A 26,083-nucleotide genomic window follows, 5' to 3' on the forward strand; every position below is an offset into this window, starting at 1 on the left:
ATACTTTATTCTAATATAATGCCACCACTGATCTGACAGCAGTTATCAGTCCTTGGCCTGGAGGTTGGAGACCCCTGCTGTGGAGGGTGCCTGGTCCTTATCCTGGACTGTCAGTGGCTCTCAGGCCAGCCCACACCCTCAAAGAGCAAGAGCATCCTTCCCCTGACAGGGCTTCACAGCAAGCCCCCACCTGCCTGAGCCTGTAGGGTCGGCACTTTGCTTCTGAGCAGAAGGAAGTTTCTCGCCTATCCCCGCTGCTCCTTCCCTGGGAACAGTCTTCCCTGCCCTTTCTCTCCTCTAGGGCAGAGCTCCAGCATCATTTTTAGAACTTTGCATCACTTCGCATTATTGATCCCTATCTTGGAGGATTCCTCCTCGGCTGAAAGGATACAGGGAGGCAGAAAAGGCCTAGAACATCATAGAAAGACATGTTTGCTGGAAACTGAGGATGTGGTCCATTGATCTTGGTTATTCGCAAGGGGTTCTATGGGGTTAGGTGTTTAAAGTATGCTCTTGTGCATCAATTGCTTTGGGGGCATGACTGTTCAGATGAAGGCTGTTTGAATTGCATCCCTGCTGGTCTAAAGTATATTTAAAAGTGTGAACATTGGAGGAGGAGAGGGAGCCAGAAGCCCACTCATGCAGATATAGAGACTTACATGACTCAGTTTCCTTCTCCAAAAAGAGGACAATGATGTGGTTGCTTTCTGGCAGGTTAGCTAGCATGTGGGTGCTGTACTAATTAATGTCATATGGAATTGCAAAGCATGCAAACTTTAGAAGCACCCTGGTGCAGTACAATTCTTGGTGCATGAGTCAGCCTGTGTATGCCAGTATTTATTCATATAAATATGAGTGAAGGAATAACAGAAAGTTGGCAGCAGAGAGCAGAATACGTGTGCACACAGAGCAAGACCAATTCAAGGCTGAGTGAAAGCAAAGTGGAAGTGTTAGTCACTCAGCAGTGTCCGATTCTTTGTGACCCCATGGACTATAGCCTGCCAGGCTCCTCTGTCCATGAATTTCCCAGGCAAGAATACTGGAGTGGGTTGCCATTCCCTTCTCCAAGGGATCTTCCCCACCCAGGGATCGAACCCTCCGCTCCTACATTGTAGGCAGATTTTTTACCATCTGAACCACCAGGGAAGCCCTTAAGGCTGAGTAAAGGAGTCTAAATAGATTGTCATCCTCATAAAATTAACATAGTTCTCCTGATGAAAAGCCAATGCAATATTTAGGGTGATTTGGGCTGCAAGTAATTGAACACTTAGTAATGGAAACTTAGAAAATCAGGACTTCAAAGAAGCCTAGAGATGGGGTGACCAAAAGTTCAGTAATAGCATTTGGGATTTAGGATGTCACAGCTGGCCTCCATCATGCTTGAGACGTGGGGTCATCATTCCATGAGTGGGAAGCAGCTGCTTTTCTCCAGCCCTCACACCATCACCTGGCTGTGATCAGAGACAGGAGCAGGGACTTCCCTGGTGGTCCAGTGGCAAAGATCCCATACTCACAATGTGGGGGGGGGGGGAACCCTGGTTCAAATCCTGGTCAGGGACCTAAATCCCACATGCTGCAATGAAGTTCAAAGATCCCACATGCTACAACAAAGACCTGGCACAGCTAAATAAAATTTTTAAAAATTTAAAGAGTCAGTTCAGTCGCTCAATCATGTCTGACTCTTTGTGACCCCATGTACTGTAACACACCAGGCCTCCCTGTCCATGACCAACTCCCAGAGTTTACTCAAGCTCAAGTCCATCAAGTCAGTGATGCCATCCAACCATCTCACCCTCTGTCATCTCCTTCTCCTCCTGTCTTCAATCTTTCCCAGCCTCAGTATCTTTTCAAATGAGTCAGTTCTTATACATAGTGAAGGTCTTTAAAAAAAAAAAGGCAGGAGCAGAGGGAGGTGGACAAGTGCACACACATCTTTTGATGAGGGCAGGACACTCAGCCCATCTATTGGGCATGTGATATGGTCAACCATGGGTATAAGAAGGTGACTAGCTGGCATTTTTAGCCTCTGTTATGAGAGCATAGAAAGGAAGGGAGGGGAGAAAAAGGATTTTATAAAGCTGTCAGCACCTGGTGTCTTTGTGAGCAATGGGCTTGTAGATAAAGATCTGCGATTTGCTGGGGAATGTTCGCTCTGTGAACACCTGAGATGACTGTGCAGCCTCCCTCTAGCTGCCGGCAATATGCCTGTCTAACGAGCTTCTCTGCGGTGCCGCCTCCCTGCATGTGTGGGCTGCAGAGCATTGGCCTCACACACGTGGATCCTCCCCAGCATCAGACCCTCCTGGACGTGCATATGGCGCCTATGGTATAGACTGGGTTCCTCTGGTGTCCCCCTCCCATGACACAGACAGTGTATGAATGAGGGTTGTGGGACACCCACCTGCTCTGCAGTCTTGTGGGCTGACTAACCATGCAAACCTGGATATGGTACAATATGTGTATTTGTGTTTATCACTTCAGTCATGTCTGATTCTTTGTGACCCCATGGACCGTAGCCCACCAGGCTCCTCTGTCCATGGGATTCTCCAGGCAAGAATACTGGAGTGGGTTGCCAGGCCTTTCTCCGGGAAAATCTTTCCAACTCAGGGACTGAACCCTGGTCTCCTGCCTTGCAAGCAGATCCTTTACTGTCTGAAACACCAGGAAAGCAGTACGTGGATGGTGGCCCTGAAAGCCAGTATGAAGCCCTGCTTGGGCTTGACAAAAATGGGAATGTTCTATTGAAAGCCCCGGGCAGAAGGCCTAATGAGATGTTAGTCAGATGTTCGGGGACACTGTCTACCCAGGGGCTTCCATCTGCTTATACCCCTGTCTTCCAAACCAGGGTCTGACTGTGTTTGTTGATCACCAACTGGCCGCCCTCCCTCGCCTCTCCCGGAGTCGCCGACCAGTTGCTGAACTTCCCCCCCATCAGACCGGAGCAGCTGATGGACCTTGCTCCTGCTCCTCACTCTTTCCCGATGCATTTTTCATCATTAAAGGGAAAATGTCATTTCGGTGACAGATATTAGTGTGATTGGTGTCAGGAATGAATCTTCCTTTCTCTGTCAGCCTTGCTTCACACAATGCTAAGACAATGTTCCGTTAAAAGGCCACTTCCATTTCCAGCTCAGGCAGCATGCGAGAAGGGCAGGCTTTGGCTGTGATGGATGGCCTCGCTCAGGGCTGGAGCTGGGCCAGGGAGCACAGCAAGAGGCTGACCCTTCCAGCACCAGGACAGCCCGAGGGCTCTGGGAAACCCACGACTTGTTTCTGCCTGTATTCCACGGGGGATGTGGTCTGATGAAGTGGGCACCTTCCGCTCTACTTGGCAACCAAGTCTTTGGGATGAATTCCCCATCATCAGCGACGTATAGTGTGATATAATCCAAACCCTTATATTGAAAAGCCAACCTAGCAATGAAAAGTTCCGTTTTCTTTCAGCAAAATGTAGGCCGACCTCTATATGTCCTCCTAGGTGCAGATCTGAGCCTGGAATGAGCGAGTGATAGTGATACCTCCCTGCGCGTGTGTGCTCAGTCACGTCTGGCTCTTTGAGACCCCATGGACTGCAGCCTGCCAGGCTCCCCTGTCCATGGGATTTCCAGCAAGAATACTGGAGCGGGTTGTCATCTTCTCCTCCAGATCCCCAGGGATCGAACCCACATCTCCTGCATTGGCAGGCGAATTCTTTACCACTGCGTCACGTGGGAAGCCCGGTTACCTCCACAGCACACCTCATATGACGCCCTGCGTACAGCAAACTTTCAGAACTCATTTAGAATTCAATTTCCTCAAGCCGAAATAAAGAAAATAGTGCCCCGGCTTTCCCTCTCCCCAGCTGAGCTGCTCATTCAATTTGGTGGTTGTTTATTGAACTCACGGTCAGGGCCACACACTTTGCTCAGCTCTGAGAAGGTACAAAGATGAACAAGAAGTGTTACCTGGCTTCAGAGAGCTTCCAGCCTTCCAGGTGAGATCAGATGAATAGGCAGTCAATTATAATACAAATATATATAAATATATATTAAACTCAATATTTTGAATTATTTCTCAATGATATGCATACAAATGTATCCTACAACTGTTTGATTTTAACCAGTGAAGGAGAGGGATGGGGGACTCAGTAAAAGTAATATTTTATAAAGAAAATTAAATTTTAACTGGTCCCTGAGTATAGGGCTTTCCTGTTGGCTCAGATGGTAAAGAAGATCCCCTGGAGGAGGAAATGGAAACCCACTCCAGTACTCTTGCCTGGAGAACTCCATGGATGGAGGAACCTTGTGAGCTACAGTACTTAGCATGTCTAAGAATCAGACACGACTGAGTGACTAACCCACTGAAGTTTGAATGGGATTTAGAAATCAGCATGGAAAAGTAGGGACCCTGTAGACCTGTAGACGAGAAGTCTAAGCAAATGCTTAGACTTGGAAATACAGAGAGGCTGAAGACCCCCAGGGTGGCGAATAAAGCTTGTGGATGGGGCCTCAACAGAGACCAGACCGAGCCTAGTCAGTTAGGCTGACATAATTCTAAGAGCCTTGATTACTCAGACTCGGGAATTTGCTATATGTAAAAGCAGGGAAGCCACTGAATTTTCCTGAACTGAGCTATGCTTCAGAAAGATAAAACTGGCTTCTGTGTATGAAATTGTTTATATCAGGAGTTATCTCCTTTATCTGATCCAAATCTTATTAAAATATTTTATAATACCTTTATTTCTATGAACATTAAATTCATAGAAAAAATAAGCTACCTATATACCTACTTGAAAAAATGACCTATTTAATGTCCTAGGTGGATCTATATGATACATAAACAGAAAATGACTAATAATCAAGTTAGTGTAAGATAAATCTTTTTTTTTTTAATGTAGACCATTTTTAAAGTATTGAATTTGTGACAATATTGTTTCTGTTGTATGTTCTGGCTTTTTGCGTATGTGGGATCTTAGCTCCTTGACCAGGGATTGAAAACACAACCCTTACATTGGAAGGTGAAGTCTTAACCACTGGACCCCCAGGGAAGTCCCTAAAATAATCTTTAGGCACAATGACGTCATACGATGTGATGAAATGCGGAAGATTGTGTCCGTACAGAGAGTCTGCGTGAACCTACTGGCTACTGTCCACAGTGACACGGGGCTAGGGAACCGGCAACTCTAATACAATGAGCTTTACCATTGGTCACGTGATCTTTCAAACTAGTGACAATTCTTGGTGATGAGCTGAACACATCAAAGCACAATCTTCCCTCAGCTGACAGGTAGTTGCATTCCTAAAGGATTAGTGACTGCTAAAGCCTTGTAAAAATATTCTGTGCTGATAAATCAAATAGAGTTCATTTTAGGCTACTCACTTAAATGTGAGGCGGGCATCTGACAACAGTGACAATGTCCCATGCATGGCTGAATGTCTAGCCTCTCTGGTCCCCATGCAAGGGAAGCTGACGTGTCTCTGTAATTACAGTGGCAATCAACATCCCCCCAGGAGTCTATCCTGCCCCTGTAAGGAAACAGTGGTTTAGGGAAAGGCAGAGTTGGAGGCAGAGAGATGAGTTAAGGTTTAATTAAAATAGTGGAGAAAAGAAACAAGGGGAGACTTCGTGGTTGCAGTGGAGCCCGGAAAGGAGGAAAAACATAGGAGACATCCCTACACAAGTGAGATAAGGGATGTCGGTGGTGAGGTTTCAAGCTCTATGCAAATATTGCTGCTATTAGAGTTGAATGTCGTTATGTTCACTTCCAGAAAGGAAATCTGAAGCCCTGAAAAGATGCAGTGACTTTTCCAAAGACATAGAACAGGTCAGGAATTGCATTAGACACCAAATGCCTCTGACCTACATTTCTTTGTAATTACTAATGCAAAGGAGCTTCTACTCAGCGTGGAGAATTTTAAGCAGAGAACTAGAGCAGAGCCAGTACAAAGATGGAAACAAGTTCTGGAAATTGTCGAATTCCAAGTGCTCTATTTAGCATCTCGGTATTTCATAGAATGCCTAGAAAACTCCAGGATTCCAAACACAGATCAAGATTCTCCAATCCATCCACTTCCGTGTTTGCTTAGGCCTCTAAATATTCATTAGTAACATTTGAGACAAAGGGAAGAGATAATTACAAGGAGAGGTTTTTCAAGATAGTAAAGGTTAACAGGATTCTTGGCATTTGTGGCCTGTCAATTTCCATGTAATTATGCTCAATTCCCAGAATTCTGAGTCAGTTGTACCTGTTAATGCTTAAAGATGATATCCTTGGAAAATAATTTATAAGATCGTTTTTCACAATTTTTAAGTTCAAACCAAGCACCCTGGCTAATAGATGATTATTAACGTCCTTCTTGGGTGGAGAGTGGTAGGAGGTCATAATGTGGATGTTGGGATTAGAGTGGAATTTTTTATGACAGCATGATAAGCTGGCTTTCCCAAGAGCAGAATGAGTGCCCTGAAAATATTTATATAACCTGATATGCAAATGTGTCCTATTTTGGTTTGATAAATAACAAGAACTTGGGAAGGGTGCCCCAACTCCCCACTGCCTCTTGGAAGAAAGAAAAAGGTCAGAGAGGTGCCTGTGTATGGAGCAGTACAACCACCTGGCCTCATGAACAGATACTGAGATGCTAGATTCTAGGTGTTCTTACACATTTATTCATTCAATCATCCTTCTTACACTGACATGTGATTTAATCTGTTACCCTGTTCTGTGCTAAAAATAGGGTAATCATGACTAAGACACTGTCCCTTCCTTCTTCTGTTCCCCTGTCATCTTGCACTTGCTCTTTATAATGTGCATGACACTTGTGATTCATTGATTATTAGTACAGTTACTTCTAGCATTTGCCTGTAGCCCTGGGGTCTGGACAGAGGTTATGACCATTCCTGTTGTATCATATCTTCGGCACTGGTACTCACCTGTTGAATCAGTGTGAGAAGACTGTACTCATTGCCCCTGTGGATCAGGAACAAGCTTTCCAACTAATTTCCTTGAAACTCTATCTGGGAGAAACTTTCCTAGAGTGCTTCTGGTCTTGGGTTTGCCCTGTCCTTGAAATTCTGGGGTCCTGTGCATGTGATTCAGCTGTGTCTTCAGGAAAGGAAAGTGCCTAATAGAGATTCTCAAATGAAGTTATAGGTAGAAACCTCCTGGTGGAGCAAATTGTGCAGAGAGTGAGCTCAGCACACAGGTCTGTGTATTACCTATTGTTTTGGACTATGGCTGTCATAGTGCTCTTTCCCAAGAAAGAAAAACAAAGAATGATGTGAGAAATCAATTGCCCTTCGTCATCCCTTGGAAAGTAGGCTGACACAGGGAAGCAACAGGGTGGAGGAGAAAGACCAGGGGACCAGGAGTCTAAAGACACATGCTGCGATCCACATCTTCTGGTTACTAGCAGTTGAGCTGGACTAGAAAGAGGGAGTCAGGAGAGGTGAGCAAGTGGCCCAAGTACCTGGGAGTTGATGTTCAAGGAGACAGTGGTTCAGGGTGGAGCAGGTTTCCCATAGCTAAGAGCGGAAATCAGGAATTGGACGTGAAGGAAATAGCCGAATAGCAGAAGGTAAGAACTGAAGGCAGTCCATCTAATTCTCCCTGAAGGGTGAAGGGGGCTTTTCCCCTGCTTGCGGGGGTCACCGTTCACACAAATTACACACACCTTTTCTTGCAGCATTTCAAAATGGTTCATCCTAAGTGTACACAACTGTTGTAGAATGGGCTGCTATAAGATAGTGTATAGGGAGAAAGATGATCATATTTCCATTATCCCCAGCAACGTGGACAACAAAACTATTGTGACATTGCAAAGGTCACCCCAGATCATATCAATTCAGATGTCCTCCTTACCCATTTTGGACAATGGCCATTTTGCATGGGAATCACACTTCAAAGGTTAGAGATATACATCAGACACCCCTAACCTAATAAACCAGAGTGGGTCTGTCACCCATTAATTTATCCAAACTTCCCTTTATCCTATTTAGATATTATTTTCTGCCTGTTTAACCTTTTATACAGACAGGCTTGTTTTTATCCTTAAACTGCCATCTTTCAATTTCTTGGAATTATTATTTCTAGCTAGAGATTGGTCATTATATGTGAGTACGCCCTGTTCGTACACTTCATGAATACCAAATAGTCATCTTCTTAACATTCCTTCACTTGGAAGTCCCTGCCCTGCCAGAAAATAATTTTAATTTTGATTCCCCCAGCTATACTTAAGGCCAATAAATATTTATCAAAAACCTAATATGTGCCAGACTTCAAGGATATAAGAGGATAAGAGGGTAAGAATTTAAACTCTTACAAGTGTTATGAATGTTAGAAGATGCCAATGCAGTGGGCATTTACCTGATTGAATGGAATAGGTATGGTCTTTATGAGGGAGTAAGAATGTAGTAGGATGAATAGAATTTAGCCTAAAAATGTGGGGACAGTATTGGTGACAGAAAGTCAGTATGTGCAAAGGCCCCACGTTGAGAAAGAGAAACCTTTGAGGGATGAAAATAGTCATCAATTAAAATAAACAGTGGCATGGCTCTATAAAGGAAGAGGTACCAGGAGAAAAAAGTGAAAGCAAACGAGGCCACATCGTGAAGGCTCAGAAACCACAGAAAGCATTCGGGGCTTTATTAAAAATTACTGCGTGGAGCCACTAAAGACTGAAGTGGGAGAGGAGTGACGTGGTCAGGTTTTCAGGAAAACTTGATTTGAAAGTGGAGCTTGAAATAGACCTGGTAAGAGCTGACGGAAGAACTCCCTGGAAGAGGGAGTCTCATCATTCCAAGGAAGGAAATGAGAAGAGATGACGGCTCAGGCAGGTAAGTGGGGGTTTGGAAAGGACTGGACACTGAAGGTTTTGCTGAAGGACCCGAAAGAGAAAGGAATTGCAGAAACACATGGGAGCGGGCAGTGGTAAGAACCAGGGAAATTAAGAGTGGGTCCTGATTCCTCACCAAGAGGCTGGGCACATGAAATTCCTGGATGCTTTGTGAGGTATAACAATAAGTACTATGATTAACATTTGAAGAAATTATACACAGCAATTTTGAGTAAATAAAATGCTTCTTTGTTTCTATTTCCAATATTCTTCTAAGAGCTTTCATAAAATGTTACTCCCAACATTTCTTTTTGGAAAAAATCCTGATACCTGTTAACAATATACTATCATACTCCAAAAATGTGCTTTAAGTCCCCTAACTCAGGAGCCACTAGCCATGACTGTTCCCAGCGTTGTTTTCCTGGTTACCGACGTGGAGTCTGTGCCACATGCCAGCTCCTTCTCCAGGTACTATACATCTGTCATCTCATTTAGCCTCTCATAGCAAGTATTTGGAGTAGGACATATTCCTATTTAACAAGAGGAGAAAACTGAGGCTCTGAGAGGGAGCTTGGACTAAAAGTGAGAGCCATTAGCCTCAGCATCCATACTCCATCTACTGCTCATCACTGCTCCTATCCTACTGCCTAGAGTCCAGGGTCAAAAAGCATCAAAGATCAAGGCATTTTCCATGATCTTTACTCAAATATGTGATACTGCATTTCACCCACTTCTCTGCACACTTGCATAAAACTTTGTGGATTATTTATAGCTCATTATGTCAACTGAAGGTTTACTTACTTAAGGGGACCTAATGTTTTTTGCAGATGTGGGACAGTTCTCTATGAATCCCCTTCAGCAGATTGTTGATAGAAATACTACATTTGGTTTGTCCCAGAAACTCTCCCCTGGAGAATCTGGTACCTGTGCTTCTCCAGATAGAAACATGTCAATCTGGTCCTTGATTTCCATCTTAGCTTTAAGCTCAATGTTCTACTTTTGAAGAAAAAAAGATAGTATCCTCATTAACTGCTTTCTCTTTAAGGCATCTTTGATCCTGACATCTTGTGGACATTCCCGTGAAAGCTTAGGTGAATTATTTTCTTGTGTTGCCCATGTTCCCATGTCCGCTTACGGCATTTTCCCTGCTCTCCCTCCCCACGATCGGGGCTACCTGAACCACATCAAAGTCCATTCTCCTAGGCTACTCCCAGGTGACTGACTGCCTCATTACCTATGGCACCTCTTGTAGCTTTCTGGTATCCTAGGTGAAGAAAGCTTACATAGGTTTCAGGGTAAATTTTTCCTTTCTAGGAGGGAAGGCCCACATCAGCTCCCAGGTTGTGAGGATGTGAGGTTATATCTATTGCTTCCATTGCTTTGTCTTAAAAGACCCTGAACTTCCAAAGGCAAGTGCACAAGGAGAGATGGACACGGGGAAAGCCAGGGAGATGCATAAACATGCAGAAATGTGTTCTATTATTTTTTTGAATTTATAAGGTTCAATAAAATAAAGCATAAAGATGCAGTGAAAACAGAGGATTTGTTTTCCAACTGAAGACATTGTGAGGGTCTCTAGTCTAACCTGATGATAACTAAAGTAAGGGAGCAAAAAGGAACTGGGTGGTTTGTGCATTAGTTAGAAATACAAAGAAACATGGCTTTTCCAGGCAGCACACATGTAAAGCCTTTCACGAGCGAACAGTTGAGAATACATTTGGTCCTCTTAAAAATGTGTAGCATGCCTTCTCACCTGCCCACCTGCCCTCAGCTCTGACCTGTATTCTTCCTCCCTAAATCCATCTCACACCACATCCCTCTCTCCAGCACTAGGCCTCCCCAGGCCCTGCAAGGCAGACAGTGAGCCTTTATATGTCTAACTCAGGGACTTACACCCTCAGAAACATCAGGGTGAGATAATTTAGTCTCAACCAGCTCCCACTTGAGGAAAGTTAACTTAGCTTCAACACTAACCCACCTGATGAGGTGTTTACCTTTAATCCACGTTTCACTAATAAACTGAAAGCAATGAGTATGTGTGTGTATGTGAAATGCTGTGAATATGCTAAAATCATAGCAAAATACCATTCCAGAGGTTTTGCTGTGATAACATTTATAATAAAAAATATTGATTGATTTCAGGGATAGCAAAGATCAGTCCTACCCAATTACACTCTCACTGCCCCTTCTAAAGCTGTGTGACTCAGGGATTATTTCGCAGCTCTTGGTCTTTTGTATACAACTGCCACTATAAAACGTTCTTTATGACACATTCAATTATACACACACACACACACACATATATATATACTTGCTGTGCTTACTTGCTCAGTCATATCTGACTCTGTGACTCCCCACCAGGCACCTCTGTCCCTGGGATTCTCCAGGGAAGAATACTGGAGTGGGTTGCCATGCCCTCCTCCCAACTCAGGGATCGAACCCAGGTCTCCCACATTGCAGGCAGATTCTTTACTGTCTGAGCCACCAATGTATATATATATACATATATATATATATATATATATACACACACACACACACATTCACACACACAGTAATTGCTATGTATCTTACTTAAATGGCCTCTCTTAACAAACTCAAGGAAATACTGAGGCAAAAACACTGCAGAATGAGTGTAAAATATGAAGTGTAAAAGAAAAAATTCACCAGCAGAAAGGAAAGAGAGAAATTCAAAATGAAAAGAAGACAGTGGAGAGAAGCAGATGCAGAGATAAGGACACACAATGAAGCCCTTACTGAAGAGATGGCGAAAATGGGCCCCCAGAAAGCCCAAAGACACAGGGTATAAAACTTACTGGTCCAGTTGACCTCTAAAGCCCTTCCAAGCATGATATTGTAATCTTCCAGTCTTAGAAGGAGGCTGAACTCTCCTCTTTATGGCTGGATGCCTAGCACACACTATGATCCAGACAGCCGTGTCCCAGCTAGGCTGTAGGGGGAGAGTCCCAAACGGGCAATTAATTTAGATTTAATAGGACAGTTACTGTAAGTTTAAATAAATGCCAGTTAAATATTAACAGCCTATTTATTGAAGATTAACATTGCTGGTTGCATTGTGGGATTTTCTTTTCCTTAAAGAAACCCTTTATCGGAAGACTTTTAATCATCCTGGCTCTTCCATTGCCTGCCTTAGATCCAGTGTAGCTCATTAATTACTTTGCACCACCGTTTTCTAAGTTTTGAAATGGACACCTTGGAGAGTGGGAACAATGGAAGGACAGGGTGAGGAGGGCAATTTCTCAATAATAGGAACCGATGAGCAAATAGGAAGGATAAACTCATTTCGAGAAGAGTGTTGAGAAGCAATAAAACCAAAGACTGAGAGTTGTAAGGGGACTGTGCATGCTAAGTCGCTTTAGTTACGTTTGATACTGCAGCCCTATGGACCATAGCCCGCCAGGCTCCTCTGTCCATGGGTTTCCCCAGGCAAGAATACTGGAGTGGGTTGTCATGCCCTTCTCCAGGGGGTCTTCCAAACACAGGGATTGAACCCGCATCTCTTATGTCTCCTGCATTGGCAGGTGGGTTCTCTACCATCTGAGCACCTGGGAAGCCCTTGAAAGGGAACTATGAGGTTGTTTAATTCCAACTCCTCACTTAGAAGGAAACTAGAAGTGATTTGGGCAACTCCATACAGCCTGTGAGTGACAGACTGGTGGGCAAATGCTTTACCCTTGACCCCAGCCTTCTACGAGCTATCACCCAACTGTTGCTGTTTAGTAGCTAAGTTGTGTCCTACTCTTTGCGAGCCCATGCCAGCATGCCAGGCTCCCCGTCTTTCACTATCTCCCAGAATTTGCTCAAACTCATGTCCATTGAGTCAATGATACCATCCATTTTCTTACTGTAGAACAGTGCTTTCAGCTTTCAAAAGTTCATTAGCCCACTTGGATGTGTTGGTTGGCACTAGATCTTCTCAAAGACCTACATTTCATGGAGATGTTGGTTTTTCTGAAAACAAAGAAGCTAAAAAACAAATGAACAAACGTGGGACTTGTTTAATGTTGGCCGGAGTTAAGACTTGGATCCAGATACTCTGGTTTACAAAATGGTGTTTACAAAATGCCATGTCCGGTAAGAAGTACAATTGAATCCATATGTTATCGAGCAAATTCTTGTCTCATTACAGCTTTTATCTTCTGCAGTTGCTCCTGGCTGGGGAGAAAATGCAAAAAATGCAGACAAAAGTTTAAAGAGAGACTTGAAGGTAACTGATTAGGGAGAAAGGCATCAGGGCAGGGCTAGGCAAGCCAAGTTCCTCTAAGGGTACATTTGGGGTTGAAGCTCCAAGTTTGGGGTTGGCTGGTGACCATCCAAAGGCTCTTTCTCTGAGAGAGCTGCTTGTGACCCTGGTTGGGCTGCATCATGCAAAGCTTGGAACTGGAGTCTGTGTGTGTGTGCAGGCAGGTGAGTGCAGGTCACCCCTGCTTACTTCCACAAGGCTAGGAGGCACTGCGGTGCTCAGTCATGGGGAGTGGCAGCAATGAGGCCGATGCTACATGGTATTAATAACATCTATTGACTAATGTAAATCTAGACCCTAGAGTGGGTAGGGGGCTTTGGGCTCCACTCCCAGGCCCACAGGAGCAAAGAGGACCCCAGGCTCCACGCAGGTGTTAAGAGGCACTACCCATCTGCTGCTCGGAGGAGGTATTCTGCCTTTTTCTCAGGCTGTTTCCTCTCCTGGTATATGTGGGAGCCTAAACAGACGAAGGTACCCAGGCTGCCACACAAAGAAGCAGCCCCATCCCCTTTCTCAAGCTTCAGGCTGCTTCCCATGGGCCCAGATCCTGTGTGTTTCCCAAGACCTTGGGGTGGGAACAGGAAGGTCACCCATTTCCTGCCCTGGTTTGAAGCTCAGCGACTGCCCTTTCTGACCATATCTCAGCGTGAAGTTTCTGCCCTGCTCCCGCGACGACACCCTCAGGATAGGCCCAGGGACGGTTCCCCGACACTGAGATGGCGGCTCCTGGGTTCTCAGGATGAATGTCCCACCGAGGTCCCTCTGAAGGAGGGGAGCACACCCGCGGCTCCCTTTCAGTCCCTCCACGGGAGGCCCGCAGCTGCCAGGCCCTCTGCTACCCCCTGTCCATCAGACCCTCATGGCATCCTCACACCACCCCTCCATGGTAGGTACTGTTCTGAGCACTATTTCGCAAATGGAGTTATTCCCACAAGGTCACACAGTTAGTGATGGAGACGAAGTTTGACTTCTGGTCTGTCTGAGTCCAAAACCGCTGATCATTCTTAATCGATAAATATGTACTGAATGAATCAATGAACGCAGAAACACAGGATGAAGAAGCAGTTAGGGCTTTCCAATCAGACAGAGTACTTCAGACGTCCCCACCCTAGTCTGAGGGAGCACAGTCTGAATATAAAAGGCAACTTGGGCCCAACCTCCTTCCAGTCTCTGGTTGTGCACATTCTGGTGAATCTGTAACTGGATTTCGGCTCACGCCACCTGCACACTCAGCTCCTTCTCACTATGAAGCCCCAGTTCCGTCTCCTGATCTTCCCGATTCTGTGAGAACCTTCTAGCATGTATGTTCTTCCACCTCCCCACAGGGCTTATCACCAGCATATCTGCTGTCTTGTAAAGTTCTTCCTTTCATATCTGTCTCCCCTGCTGGACAGTGTCCTTAATGAGGGTTAGACACAGGATGGTTTTTCGCTCATGTCTCTCTCGCCCACAGCTGAAATCCACCACCTAGTGCATCGTTGGCATTTACTGTGCACTGAAAACGCGGTTTGTCAGGTAGATGAATGTTTTCCCTACAATTTTAAAGTCCTTGAGAGTGCTCCACCACCTCTGATGCCACTTAGTTTTGTTTTTTTAAAGATTTTTTTTAATGTGGACCATTTTTCAAGTCTTTATCTAACTTGTTACAATATTGTTTCTGTTTTGAGTATTGATTTTTTGGCCACGAGTCATGTGAGATCTTAGCTCCCCAACCCCGGGCACTGGAAGGTGGTCTTCATCACTGAGCCACATCCCAACTCATTCTTGGCAATAAGACTGTTCTCAGGGGCTTCCAGGGATATGAATGCAAAAAGAACCATGGACAAACCCGGCAGCACTCAACTGTAGGCAAATTGAGGGCAGGGTGATGTCTTTCATCTTGTATCTCTAACTTTCTGCTCCATAGGAAGAGCTCAAAGTCTACTTGGTTACCTTCAGCGTTTCCTGGCTACAATGAATTCAGTTGAATAATCGGACACTCAGAAGTATCGATACTGGGCAATAACACTTCTGTGGTTCTCTCTTGCACAGATGTAGCAGCCATGGGAGATATTTTGTCATTTGGTTCTTAAGCAGTGTCCTTACCTGCCAGGTACGGCCAAGAGAACAGGGCAGTGGCCAGTAGCGCTGAGTTCTAGTCTTGATTTGCCAGGGGTTAACTTTATTCCCATGATAATGGGTCCTCTCTGCAGGCTTCACTGCCCCCCTCCTTATGGAATGAGTGTATTACATGTCTTTCAAGGTGCCCTCTGACCCTACCACTCTCTCATGCTGTGACCCCAGGGTCTTATGATGACCCCAAATGTAGAAAAGGAGAGATGGTTCCTCTCAGGACTCCTGACTCTAGTGCTGTTCCCCTCTGGGTATCTGGAGTTTGCTTTGACGTCACTTTGATTTTGCTCATTTGCCTGGCTCTTCTTTCCTTTTCTGTCTGCCTATTACTCTGCTGACAGCCTCTCCTCTTGATGTAACTTACAAAGTTTCATGGCTCTCAAAGTCCAGGAGCAGCCTCACCTTTGGCCTTGTTCCCTTCCTTCTCAGTTCTCTCCATTAATGACCACTTTCTTTTCCTCTGATGCTTCTTCCTCTTCTTCAGGCTGCTCTTTGGCTCTTCCCTCTGGAATCCTCACACACCAGACTCTAGCCCAGATGACCGATGATTTTTTGATCCTCTGCAGGACAGAATAGCACGTATTCTTCTAGAGCCCAGCCCTTCCCCGCTCCCCTAGAGCTATCACTGATCCAGATGGACCCTGCTCCTCCTGATTAAACGTCCGATGTCCATTTGGTGCCACCCTGTTCTCTGTAACCACCCTGCAAGCAGCATCTTCTCGCCTGAGCTCCTATTTGGAATCTCCACCAGGAGAGGGGGGCCTTTCGCCTTTTTAGAGAAGGCAGCAGCAGCACTGGCATGTCTCAGGCTAGAGCTCTTCTTTCGGTCTCTTGTGTGTATGCAGAATTCACTGCTCTTCAACCAACCCCAGCTTGCTGTAGGTAACACAGGGAAAACCAAAAACAGCCGATTTCCCTTCCATTGGCAAGTGTTCCCTTCTCCATCCCTTCTTAAGTGTGGAGATGCTGCCACTGCTAGGAGTCTTCGTCTCCCCCACATCCTCACCTGCCTGTCAGCCCTCCAGTCCACACGGCAAGCTCCTCCGTGGCCCCCCCTTTGCAGTTGCAAGATTATTAAAGGGAATATGATTGTTTTCTTTCATTCAGACTGTTTGTGTGAGTGTGTATGTATGCGCCTGAGAGCTTGAAAGGCATTGTCCTATAGATATTTTTATAACCTGCAGCAATTACAGCTGTCAGCACAGAGACAAGCTGTGACAAGTTGATTTATGTGTACAGTATATGTGTATGCAGGAGGGAAGAGGGGGGTGCAGAGAGAGATGGGGCGGGGGGCATGGCGGGGGAGAAGGTAGAGGTGGGCGCTCGTTAGGAATCCTCTTTCCAGGAGGTAGAAAGGAAGTTGTTTCTATAAAGAACACAAATAATGAAATTGCTCTGACTGTCATTCCTTTTTCATTAACTCGGATATGCTGGGAAAAAAATAAAATAAATCCAGCAGTTTTTATGAAGCAAGAGACAGGATATAAGATAAGCCACTAAGTGTTGGTTATATTTAGGGATTAGGAGATGAGACGGGAGCTGACATATGATTTTGATCTTCATCTATTCAAACCGCTTCAATCATGAGTTTCAATAAAATGGATTCTGCCTTGTTAATTGTGCTGGCATCTCTGACCTCTCATCGCTTTCTCAACTTCCATTTTTGAATGAAGTTTGGATCCCTGGGTCCACGAAGCCGCTATGAGGTTGCCAGTGGCTTTTCTTTGTCCACCCGGATCTCTGCTGGGTTTCCTGTCAGCCAGGCCAGGAGGCTGCAGCTCACCACTGTCCCTTCCCCAGCCAGACACAAAGACAGTGTGTCTATCTTAGACCAAGTGCCCGCAGACTGGTATAAGCCGAACATCCTACAGAGCCTGTGAGAAGAGTTCTTTTTCTGCCTGGCTATAATAATGAAGCAGTGGCAGGCAAAATATATTAATAAACCATCTTCCACCTTAAATGGATTTCTAAGTATTTTACCGTAGAGTTAATCATGTCTGTAGGCCCCTCGGGAAGGCTGGTTGTTGTCATTACCCACATTCCGAGATGCAAAAACTAATGCTCATTTGTACCTACCTGGGAATTAGATACAAGAGCCAGGATGAGAATTTATCATGAAAGGAGTCATGCCTGCCATTCTCAAGCCTGGAGGGAAATGACTCCAAACCCCAGAAAGAGTCCCTCTCCCTTCTCCACTGCTGTGCTTGTTTCTACTTGAGGTGCTAAGACCTGTTTACCAAGAGGAATTGGAGGGGTGGATACAGTGGCGGTGGATGGTCAGAGGTAACTCCTTGGCCCCTATGGAAGAACCCCAAATTCAGCAGACTGAGGTCAGCCATCATGATCTCACACCTAACATCTGCTATCATATAACATTTGAGCTTGGGGAAACAGGCGATTTCCTATTTCCCTGAGATTTCCCACTGCAAATATCGAGACAAAATAGGGTCTGGCAAGAATGGACTAGTGCTGAAATCAGTTAATTCTCTTCTTCTTTCAAAAACATAAACAAAATCTCCTGCTCCCCATAGACATCATTTTTGGTTTTCCTGAGAGCAAAGTCATCCTTTGTGGTCACAAGTTGACAATTGATTTTTCTTTTTTTGGTGTTATATATCAAATGGCCCCACCAGCTAAAAGTAGCAGATGGATTTCCCTGAGAATTTAATATTGGAAAAGTCAGCAGAGGAAACGAGGGGGAAATGGGCCTAATGATGGATTAAGTTCAATCTTTAGTGTGCGTTGCTCGACTTTACCTGGTAGTACATTTTCTAGGGGCTTCCCAGGTGACTAAGTGGATGAAGAATCCACCTGCAATCCTGCAGTGTAGGAGACCCGGGGTCCATCCCTGGGTTGGGGTCTCCTGGAGGAGGGCATGACCAACCCACTCCAGTATTCTAGCCTGGAGAATCCTGTGGACAGAGGAGCCTGGAGGGCTACAGTCCATGGGGTCGCAGAGAGTCAGACATGACTGAAGCGACTGAGCGTGCATGCATGCACACTTCCTGGTTACCTGTTAAAAGAGGAAGCCATACCTTCTCAGTCTTTCTTTGTTACCTTGTTTGGCCTCCACATCTGCACACGCACCTCCATCCCTTCCAACCCAGGGCAGTTGTGGGCACAGGGTATGAGTGAAATGCTTGTGCATCATTCACACACGTGTTATCTACACGTACCTGGGATGATCCGTTGAAAGATAAACGGACTTAATGGCACCAGGACCATTATATGACAGTGATTTAGTTGGAATAATTCAGCTTCTTTTTGGTGGTGGCTGGATGACTTTGGGAGGAACACATTTTTTTGTTGTTATTGTTGCTTTTTAACAGTTGTTTAAAAAAAAAAAAAATAGCTTCCTGGTTGGATTTGGGAGAAAGTCCAGGGGAAAATCAAAGCCACACTGCCTCTTCTCTTTCCCCAGGGAGAATCTGGGTCAGTGCAGGGAGCTCAGACAGGAGTCCCCAAGCAGAGAACCATGTTGGTGTTAGCATGCGGGGTGGGCTCTGTGCAGCTGGGGGCTCCCCCCACGCTCAGGAGCCTGGCCCAGGAGGGAAGGAGCCAAATTCCATCAGGGCTGAAGTGAGAGGAAACATACGAAGGTGGGCACACAGCAGCCAGAGAGGAGACGTGACAGGAACTGAGGCCAGTGCAGCCTTCCCCTGACTTTCAAGAATTTGAGAAACATACCTCTTAAGAGGAAACCGGCTCTGCAAGAGTGTGAAGCCCTGGACACTTGGGAATCTTCGGTATCAGTAATGCTAGGGGCTCACACTCATTCATCTGAAGTGAGCACTCTGCAGGGCCAGCATCTTTTCATGTCGACAGAACAAGAATAGAGAATGTAAGTCAGTGTCGGAACTTGACCAACATTTTGATGTGGTTTTGCCAGATATGCACGCTAAGAGGCTTCTGTGATTTTGCATTGGTTTTATATACGGAAGATCTCTATAATGATATTTGAAGGCGCTTTTTTGGGGGGGGGGTTGGTGGGGTGGGCGTTGACTGTTGAATAATAAATGGAATTATTCTAAAACATCCTCCCAACACTTTACATTTACTCTAAACGCTAATGAATTAATCTGATAATTTTAAACGTGCACACGTGCATGCTTCAGGGTTTTCCTTTCCTAGTTAATTAGTTTGTGACCCTTATTAAGATGTCTCGGGCTTATTAAGACCGCGTGGTAACTTTGCCTTTCTTCTTAATTTGGAAATGACAGCTCCTCAAGGGGGGAAATGGTTAAACTCCTCGCCCTGGCTCGTGCACGGCCGCAGCGCGGCGCGGCGGGGGTTAAGGTGGGCGCCCGCGCCCCGCGCCCCGCGCCCGCCGCCCGCCGGGATGCGCGCGGTCCGCCGGCTCGCTCGGCGCCGGCACCGCGGAGAGCGGCGGTCAGTGATGGAGCTGCTGCCATGACAACCCCGGCGGTCGGGGCCCGCGCGCGTCGGGGCTGCTCCCGGGAGGCCGGCGGCGCGGAGGCCGGGGGCGGCCGCTGAGCGTGGCGTCCGCACGGCTCCGGGGCCGGCAGCGCCTCGCCTTGCCCAGCGAGCGAGCGAGCGAGCGAGCGAGGGGCCGCCGCCGCGGAGACCGCCCAGCCTAGACCGGCCGCATCGCGGCGGCTGCAGCGCGCATTTGGGCTCGGAGGAAGTTGACCGAGGCGGCTGCGGCAGCAACCCCCGTCCGGCTCGCGCGAAGCCCGGCGTAGCCTCCCTCTCCTGCTGGCTCACTCCTGCGCCTCCTGCGTGCTCCACTTTTCGGCTCTGCTATTGTTACAGACTGTTTTCTGCTGGCCAGCCTTCTCCCGAAACTTACAAAGAAAGTGTTGGACCTGCCCTTGTTGGAACTGAGGAATTCAGATCATCTCTGGGTGGCCGGATCCAACCCACCCCCTGTCCCCTTCTGGTACCAAAGTGCTTACTCCTCTCCCAAGTGCCATGCCTGAACTGTTAACGCGAGGAAGGGGCTCCTGAGACGTGCCCGCACCTTCGCACCTGTCTGGCGCTTCTCCTCTCTCGGCCACCTTCTCGGCCAAGCAGCACCGGGGCAGCCCCCTTTGGATGTCCTCCGTGGAAACCGCTTCTCCGAGGCTGGAGCGCTGAGGCTCGATTTGGGGAGGAACACCCGACTTGGAGGAGTCTGCGCGCTTTTTCTCCAGCCCGCGCCTCCGGGTCCCCGTGCTCGCTCCCCACCCCACCCACTTCCCGTGCGCGCCCGGGGGGCGTGTGCCGAGCCGCCGCCGGAGTTCTGGGAAGTTGTGGCTGTCGAGGATGGGGGTCTGTGGGTCCCTGTTCCTGCCCTGGAAGTGCCTCGTGGTCGTGTCTCTCAGGCTGCTGTTCCTTGTACCCACAGGAGTGCCCGTGCGCAGCGGAGATGCCACCTTCCCCAAGGCGATGGACAACGTGACGGTCCGGCAGGGGGAGAGCGCCACCCTGAGGTAGGGAGCCGCCATCCCTCTCTGAATCGACTGATTTGTGGCGGGGACGTGGGGGGAGAGCGCTAGGGGTGCAGGTGTGTCCTGTGGAGCTGCTGCGGGGAGGCTTCGCTGCTTCGCTGGGCTGCCCTGTTCATGGCTGAGCTGGGTGTTCCGCCCGGAAAGGTGTTGGTCATGGGGAAACGTTCAGCGGTTCCAGAGATGAGCTGTTTCCCAAACCTGGCCTCCTTGGCTCAGGACTTGGTAAGCAGGAGGGGCGCTGGGCCAGGGGCTCTCTGATATGGAGGCCAGTGTCCAGAGCGCTGTCTGTTGCCCGAAGCTGGTGGCGTGGTGATTGGGGGCCTGGCTGGGGCTCCACGTGAGCAGTCTTCTCTGAAGTTAATGAGTCCCAGAGGTCGGGTCTGGCTTCCTGTGAATGCCATCACTCTGCCCATGCCATGGGAAGTTGCCAGCCAGCTCCCAGACTCTGGTCGCGCGGCTGTTTTGCCCTGGGTCTGACTGTGTCTGGGCTTTCCTGGGGCACCTTCGTGCCTCGAGCTGGTGACCAGAGGGACATGCTTTCTCTATCTGAACATGGCCCTGAGATCGAAGCCATGGAGATAAGTCTGATTTCTCCTTGGAAATATCACTTACTCTGTCAGTGGTGCTATCCTCCACAGCAGTGTGTGCAAAGCTCATCTACCCAACGGAAAGGGGATTTTATTGTTGAGCTGGGTCCTGGTGGACTTCTGGGGTTCAGGCTGATAGGAGGTGGAGGAGGAAGAGAAGAAGAATCTTGGCTATGTTTTGTGTAAGGTAGGATGAGCCTGTCTCCCATTCTACCCTGCCTCCTGAAATGCTAACGCCAATTTCCAGTGTCTACAAACCATACCACACACAGGAGGGCCACACAGAATATCAGTGATTGTAAGCGGGGATCTTACGCTCTGGAATTTGATGAGAGTCCGCAGGAGGTAGAAGTTAAGAAGGTTTGTGGAAAGAATGATGTGCTTGCTTAAATAAAGTTTCCCAGACTGGGCCACCGCTGAGCTGACTGCATGGCAGTGTGGCAGAATTCCCATTCTCTGTACATGAAGATTCTTGGAGAGACAGCCTTGGTGCTGGTAGCCACGGTTTTACCCCTTCTGCAACTGTCCTTCTAAGGTTTATGGATGATGCATGAGGCCATACCCATGGGATAGAAAATGTTGAGGAAGGGGCACAGGTTACAGAGCTGACTTGTCAGGACGTTGCTAGAGGAGGGGTGTGATTTAAGGGCCTGTCGAAGCCTGCAGACACCCATGCTCCTTTGTCTCTGGCAAGCTAACACCCATGCCCCCAAGGATTGGTAGGTTTTCTTTGGTTCTGGGATCCACCTCTCCCACGGAACCCTGAGTTAGGGACAATTTTGAGCAAAGGTTAAAGATTTGTCTGCCTCATACCTGAAATAGCTGTGTGTCTGCTTTGTAAAGGATTTCATGGACGCTTCAGATACGTCCTGATCTCAGGCTGTTTAGAAAGAAACATAAAAGCAAGCCTCTGAAGCAATATAGTGAATGGCATGTAGTGTCCTCGGCGTATGCCCTTGGTCTCCAACCCTTGGCTGCAAAGTGTAGCCCCCAGGAGATAAGATGGAGACAGTCGTACCGGAGAACACTGTAGACATGAATGGAATGGTACTTTCAAGAAGGTGGAAGGTAGTCAGCTCTGTAGACATTAGGAGCTAAAGAAGCAAGACCAAGGGGTCTTGCAGACAGTAGCTCCCATAGTATAGGAACAGTGAGGGGATATGGGTGGGCTTGGTGTAGTCTTCAGCAGGCAGCCCCCAGGCTCAGGAGAATCTGGACCCTGCCAGCATAGGCTCGGCCTGGAGCCAGGCCTGGATAGGAGCAGCTCCTCTTAAAAATCGCATGATCGTGTACCTGCTGGCTTCTCTCTCTTTGTCTTCACTACCATGCCTCTTGCTGGCTTTCTCTGGGCCTCTCTGTCCATCTCTCTCTCGCTCTCACATTTGTTTGCATTTTGATGTGTGTTTAGGCTCACTGGTCTTGACTGGTTGTAGATGGAAGAAGTGGGATACCGTGGGGCTTCCACAGCCCAGCTCTGGCGCGGAGGCCCCCCTGGAACCCCCCTGACACTTAGGCAGCCCCTGGGGCTGACTGTCTTCCCACCACGCAGCAGAGAGACCCTCCCAGTGGAGGGAGCCCTCCAGGGCGGGGGTTAGAGGAGCGGGGATCTGCCTGACGCCAGCCCACTGGCCGCGGGCCTGAGTGGGGGTGTGAGCTGGGTTGAAGGGGGACAGGGGTGCTCGAGTCTCCGTAGGATGGGCGTGGTCCTCCTTAGGCCCTCCCTCACTGGACGAGGTAGGGCCGCCATGATGGGGTGCACTTCTGTGGAGGGGCAGCCCTTAAACCCTCAAACATGGGCTTAGCCTCTTGTGATTCTCTGTGCAGAGAAGCAAGTAGGAAATCTCAGATTTTGTTTGCACAGAAATTGCTAGATTTGCACATAACCTGATTCCAGGTTGCAACACTGTAGTGGTTCTGGGCTCTGGGTTATTTCCCTTTGGGTTTTATTGTGTGTGTGTTGGTCTCTTCTTTCTTTTGTCCTCCTCCCCTTCCCTCCTTCCTTCTTTCCTCCCTTCCTTATTTCTTGATTCAATATGTCACCAAGCTACCCAGACCCCAGTCAGGCTGGTCCTGACCACCCCAGCTCTGCCAGGGGAGCGACCCTCCCCAAGTCACCGTGGGTGACCATGAGGTTCACGCTTGTAGTTTTCTCCTCAACCAGCAGAGGACTTTTTGCTCTAATTTCTTTTTATTCTGCTTTGTTCTCACCAGTTTCGTTTTTTTGAGGATCTTTTGCAGTCCCCATAGAATACATGCTTCAGCAGCAGATTCTAATGTGAGGGAACTTTTGAGGAGGTTTTATTTCCTCCAACTAGCTCTAATGATCCTTGTGGAAGAACCAGGAAACCTTTCACCTAGTATGGCATCTACAGGCTGAATAGAATTACAATTTGCAATCTCTCACTCCTTCTGCCCTCTTGCCAATAGTCTATGTGCGTATTTTTACAAAAGAGTGAGGTTTCGTACAATAGACTGTGCAATAATAATAACATGAACCTGAGTTTCTTGGTTGCTCACTATGTCCTAAGGAGTATTCTAAGTGTTTTATACACTGTGTCACCTATCACCAAATTCATAACATAAACATTTAACCCTAATGCCACCCCTCTGATTGTAGGTTCCATGATCATCCCCATTTTACAGATGCTAAAACTGAGGCTTGAAGAGTTTATATCATTTAATTAAGGGTGCACAGCTAGGAGATTTGGAAGCCAGATTATGTGGCAGTAGTAATAATGTTAAATAGATGCATACATGTGTGCCTGCTAAGTCGCTTCAGTCATGTCCAACTCTCTGCGACTCTGAACCATAGCCTGCCAGGCTCTTCTTTCTGTGGGATTCTCCAGGCAAGAATACTGGAGTGGGTTGCCATTTCCTACTCCAAACTAAATGCATAGTACTATCAGTTACTGGTCAGTTACTCGCAATGAATCCTCACAACAACTCTCTGAAATAGATGTAATAATCGATTACATCTCAAATTACAAGCCCACAGTCTCCATTTTGGGCTTCCCAGGTGGCAGTGCTAGTTGTAAAGAATCTGCTAATACAGGAGACGTAAGAAACATGTGTTTGATTCCTGAGTCAGGAAGAGCTCCTGGAGGTGGGCAAGGCAGCCCACTCCAGTATTCTTGCCTGGAGAATTCCATGGATAGAGGAGCCTGGTTGGCTACAGTCCATGGGGTCACAAAGAGTCAGACACGACTGAAGTGACTTTAGCACACACGCATGCATCTCCATTTTATCGATGAGGACGCTGAGATGCAGAGAGGGGAATTTACCTAAGATCACACCTTAGTGAGTGGCCCAGCTGGAATGCTGAGTCCTTGCCTTTGCGGGACCATCTTTACCCAGCGCGTCAGGTGCTCTCCTGATGACTCTGCTCGAGGGCTCGGTGTCTCCCCACTCATTTTCTCTCTTGCCCTGTCTTGCGGTGTCGTTCATCACCCTTTTCCCTCTCCTTGTGGTTGGGGAGCAGCGAGCTCTTGGAAGCAGGGATCCTGTTTGTTGTGCCCAGAGCGCCGTGTGCTCCCAGATGTCTACTGAACAGATGAGATGACTAAAAATGAAACAAGACAAAACAAAACATCCCCCAGTCTCCATACAACTGTGGTTCAGCCAAGATGTGTGGAATGGTCCTTACTTGAAGGGCATGAGCTGGGTGTTGGGTGTGGAAAGGCTTGGGGCTGAGGCTTCTCACCCCAGGACCTTGGGTCCAACTCACAAGGCTGGGCTGTGGTCGCAGAGGTTGAAGAGGTCATCAACCATGGAGGACGTTGTGTCCATTAATGAGTGGGTGGGTGGTCTGCCTGTGGTCAGAGCACTGTACCCTCCTCCCAATGGACATGACTGTGCTGCTCTGATGGGAGCAGGGGAGCCCGAGATATCAGCTGTGTGGCTCTCGGTAATTAGACCATCACTGAATGTCACCATGTCACTTGACAACTTTGATGAATGTGTGTCATGTTTTCATAGAATCCCCAAATGAGGCAACTGGTGAAGTCAGTTGTCTCTTTGGGTGAGATCTGGTAAGTGGGTATCAGAGCTGAACTATATTTTCTTTCATGTCCCTAGACTCGAGGCTTTGACAATGTGGGATGTTGCTTTTTTATTAAAAAAAAAAAAAAATGAGTTAGGAATAAAAAGTCTGAGAAATTTACAAGACGGAAGTGGAGTTTCATATAGCAGTTTCAGGGGATAGTGGAGAACAATGTGGTTTCCATACTCGAGGAACCCTGCGGGGCCTCTTCCGCTGCTGGAGGCTGCAGCGTGTTACTCAGGTTTGGAAAGCCTGTAACATTTCATTCTCGAAGCTGATGGGTCCTCTGTTAGTCTCTCCAGCTACTGCATGGCCTCTTGAAGCCAGAATTATGACAGCTTCAGGTTTCTGTCCCTAGTTCCTAGTGCATGACTTGGACCAGGGTTTTTGCTAATAAAGCCTGACTTCCTTCCCTCGCTTCTTTCTGTTTCTTGAACACAGAAAGATTCCTCTTGCTAGAGAGCCTTCCCACGTGTGGCTCCCTTTGTGGTCGTGCCCCTCTTTCAGCTCTTCCTACTGCGGCAGCTCGTCATCATTTTGGCCTCAGCTTAGATGGAATCCCCTCCCTCTAGCCTGACACCCAGATAAAAGTGATTCCCTAGCACTTCCACCAGGCTTGGGCTGGCATGTCATCCTGGATTATTTTCAGAGCAGTTTTTCCATTCGTTTGTCTGGTTATGTGCTCAGGGGTCTGTCTTCCCCAGCTGGGTTGTAACTTCCTTGAGGATCGGTGTCTTCTCTGTCTTTTCCTGTCTTATCCTGTGCAGTATCTGTGAGATGCTAGGTGCTCAGGGATGTAGCTCTTGCATGAGTGGAGGAAA

The 26,083-nt window shown here is 47.4% G+C and overlaps 1 protein-coding gene across 5 annotated transcripts in view; it reads left to right on the top strand.

The window, feature by feature from the left end:
- Nucleotides 1-26,083, top strand: part of NTM (neurotrimin) — a 925,228-nt gene that overhangs the window by 503,172 nt on the left and 395,973 nt on the right. For 3 of the 5 annotated variants that reach the window (XM_061157536.1, XM_061157545.1, XM_061157555.1), the window contains exon 1: nt 19,993-20,618. In XM_061157536.1, coding sequence (XP_061013519.1) covers nt 20,452-20,618 — 167 coding nt within the window. In that variant the 5' untranslated portion in view covers nt 19,993-20,451. Of the gene's footprint in view, nt 1-19,992; nt 20,619-26,083 lie in introns of those variants that run through there. The other 2 variants (XM_061157527.1, XM_061157564.1) reach the window with 1 other exon arrangement.

Source organism: Dama dama, chromosome 2, assembly GCF_033118175.1.
Source record: "Dama dama isolate Ldn47 chromosome 2, ASM3311817v1, whole genome shotgun sequence".
NCBI lineage: Eukaryota > Metazoa > Chordata > Mammalia > Artiodactyla > Cervidae > Dama > Dama dama.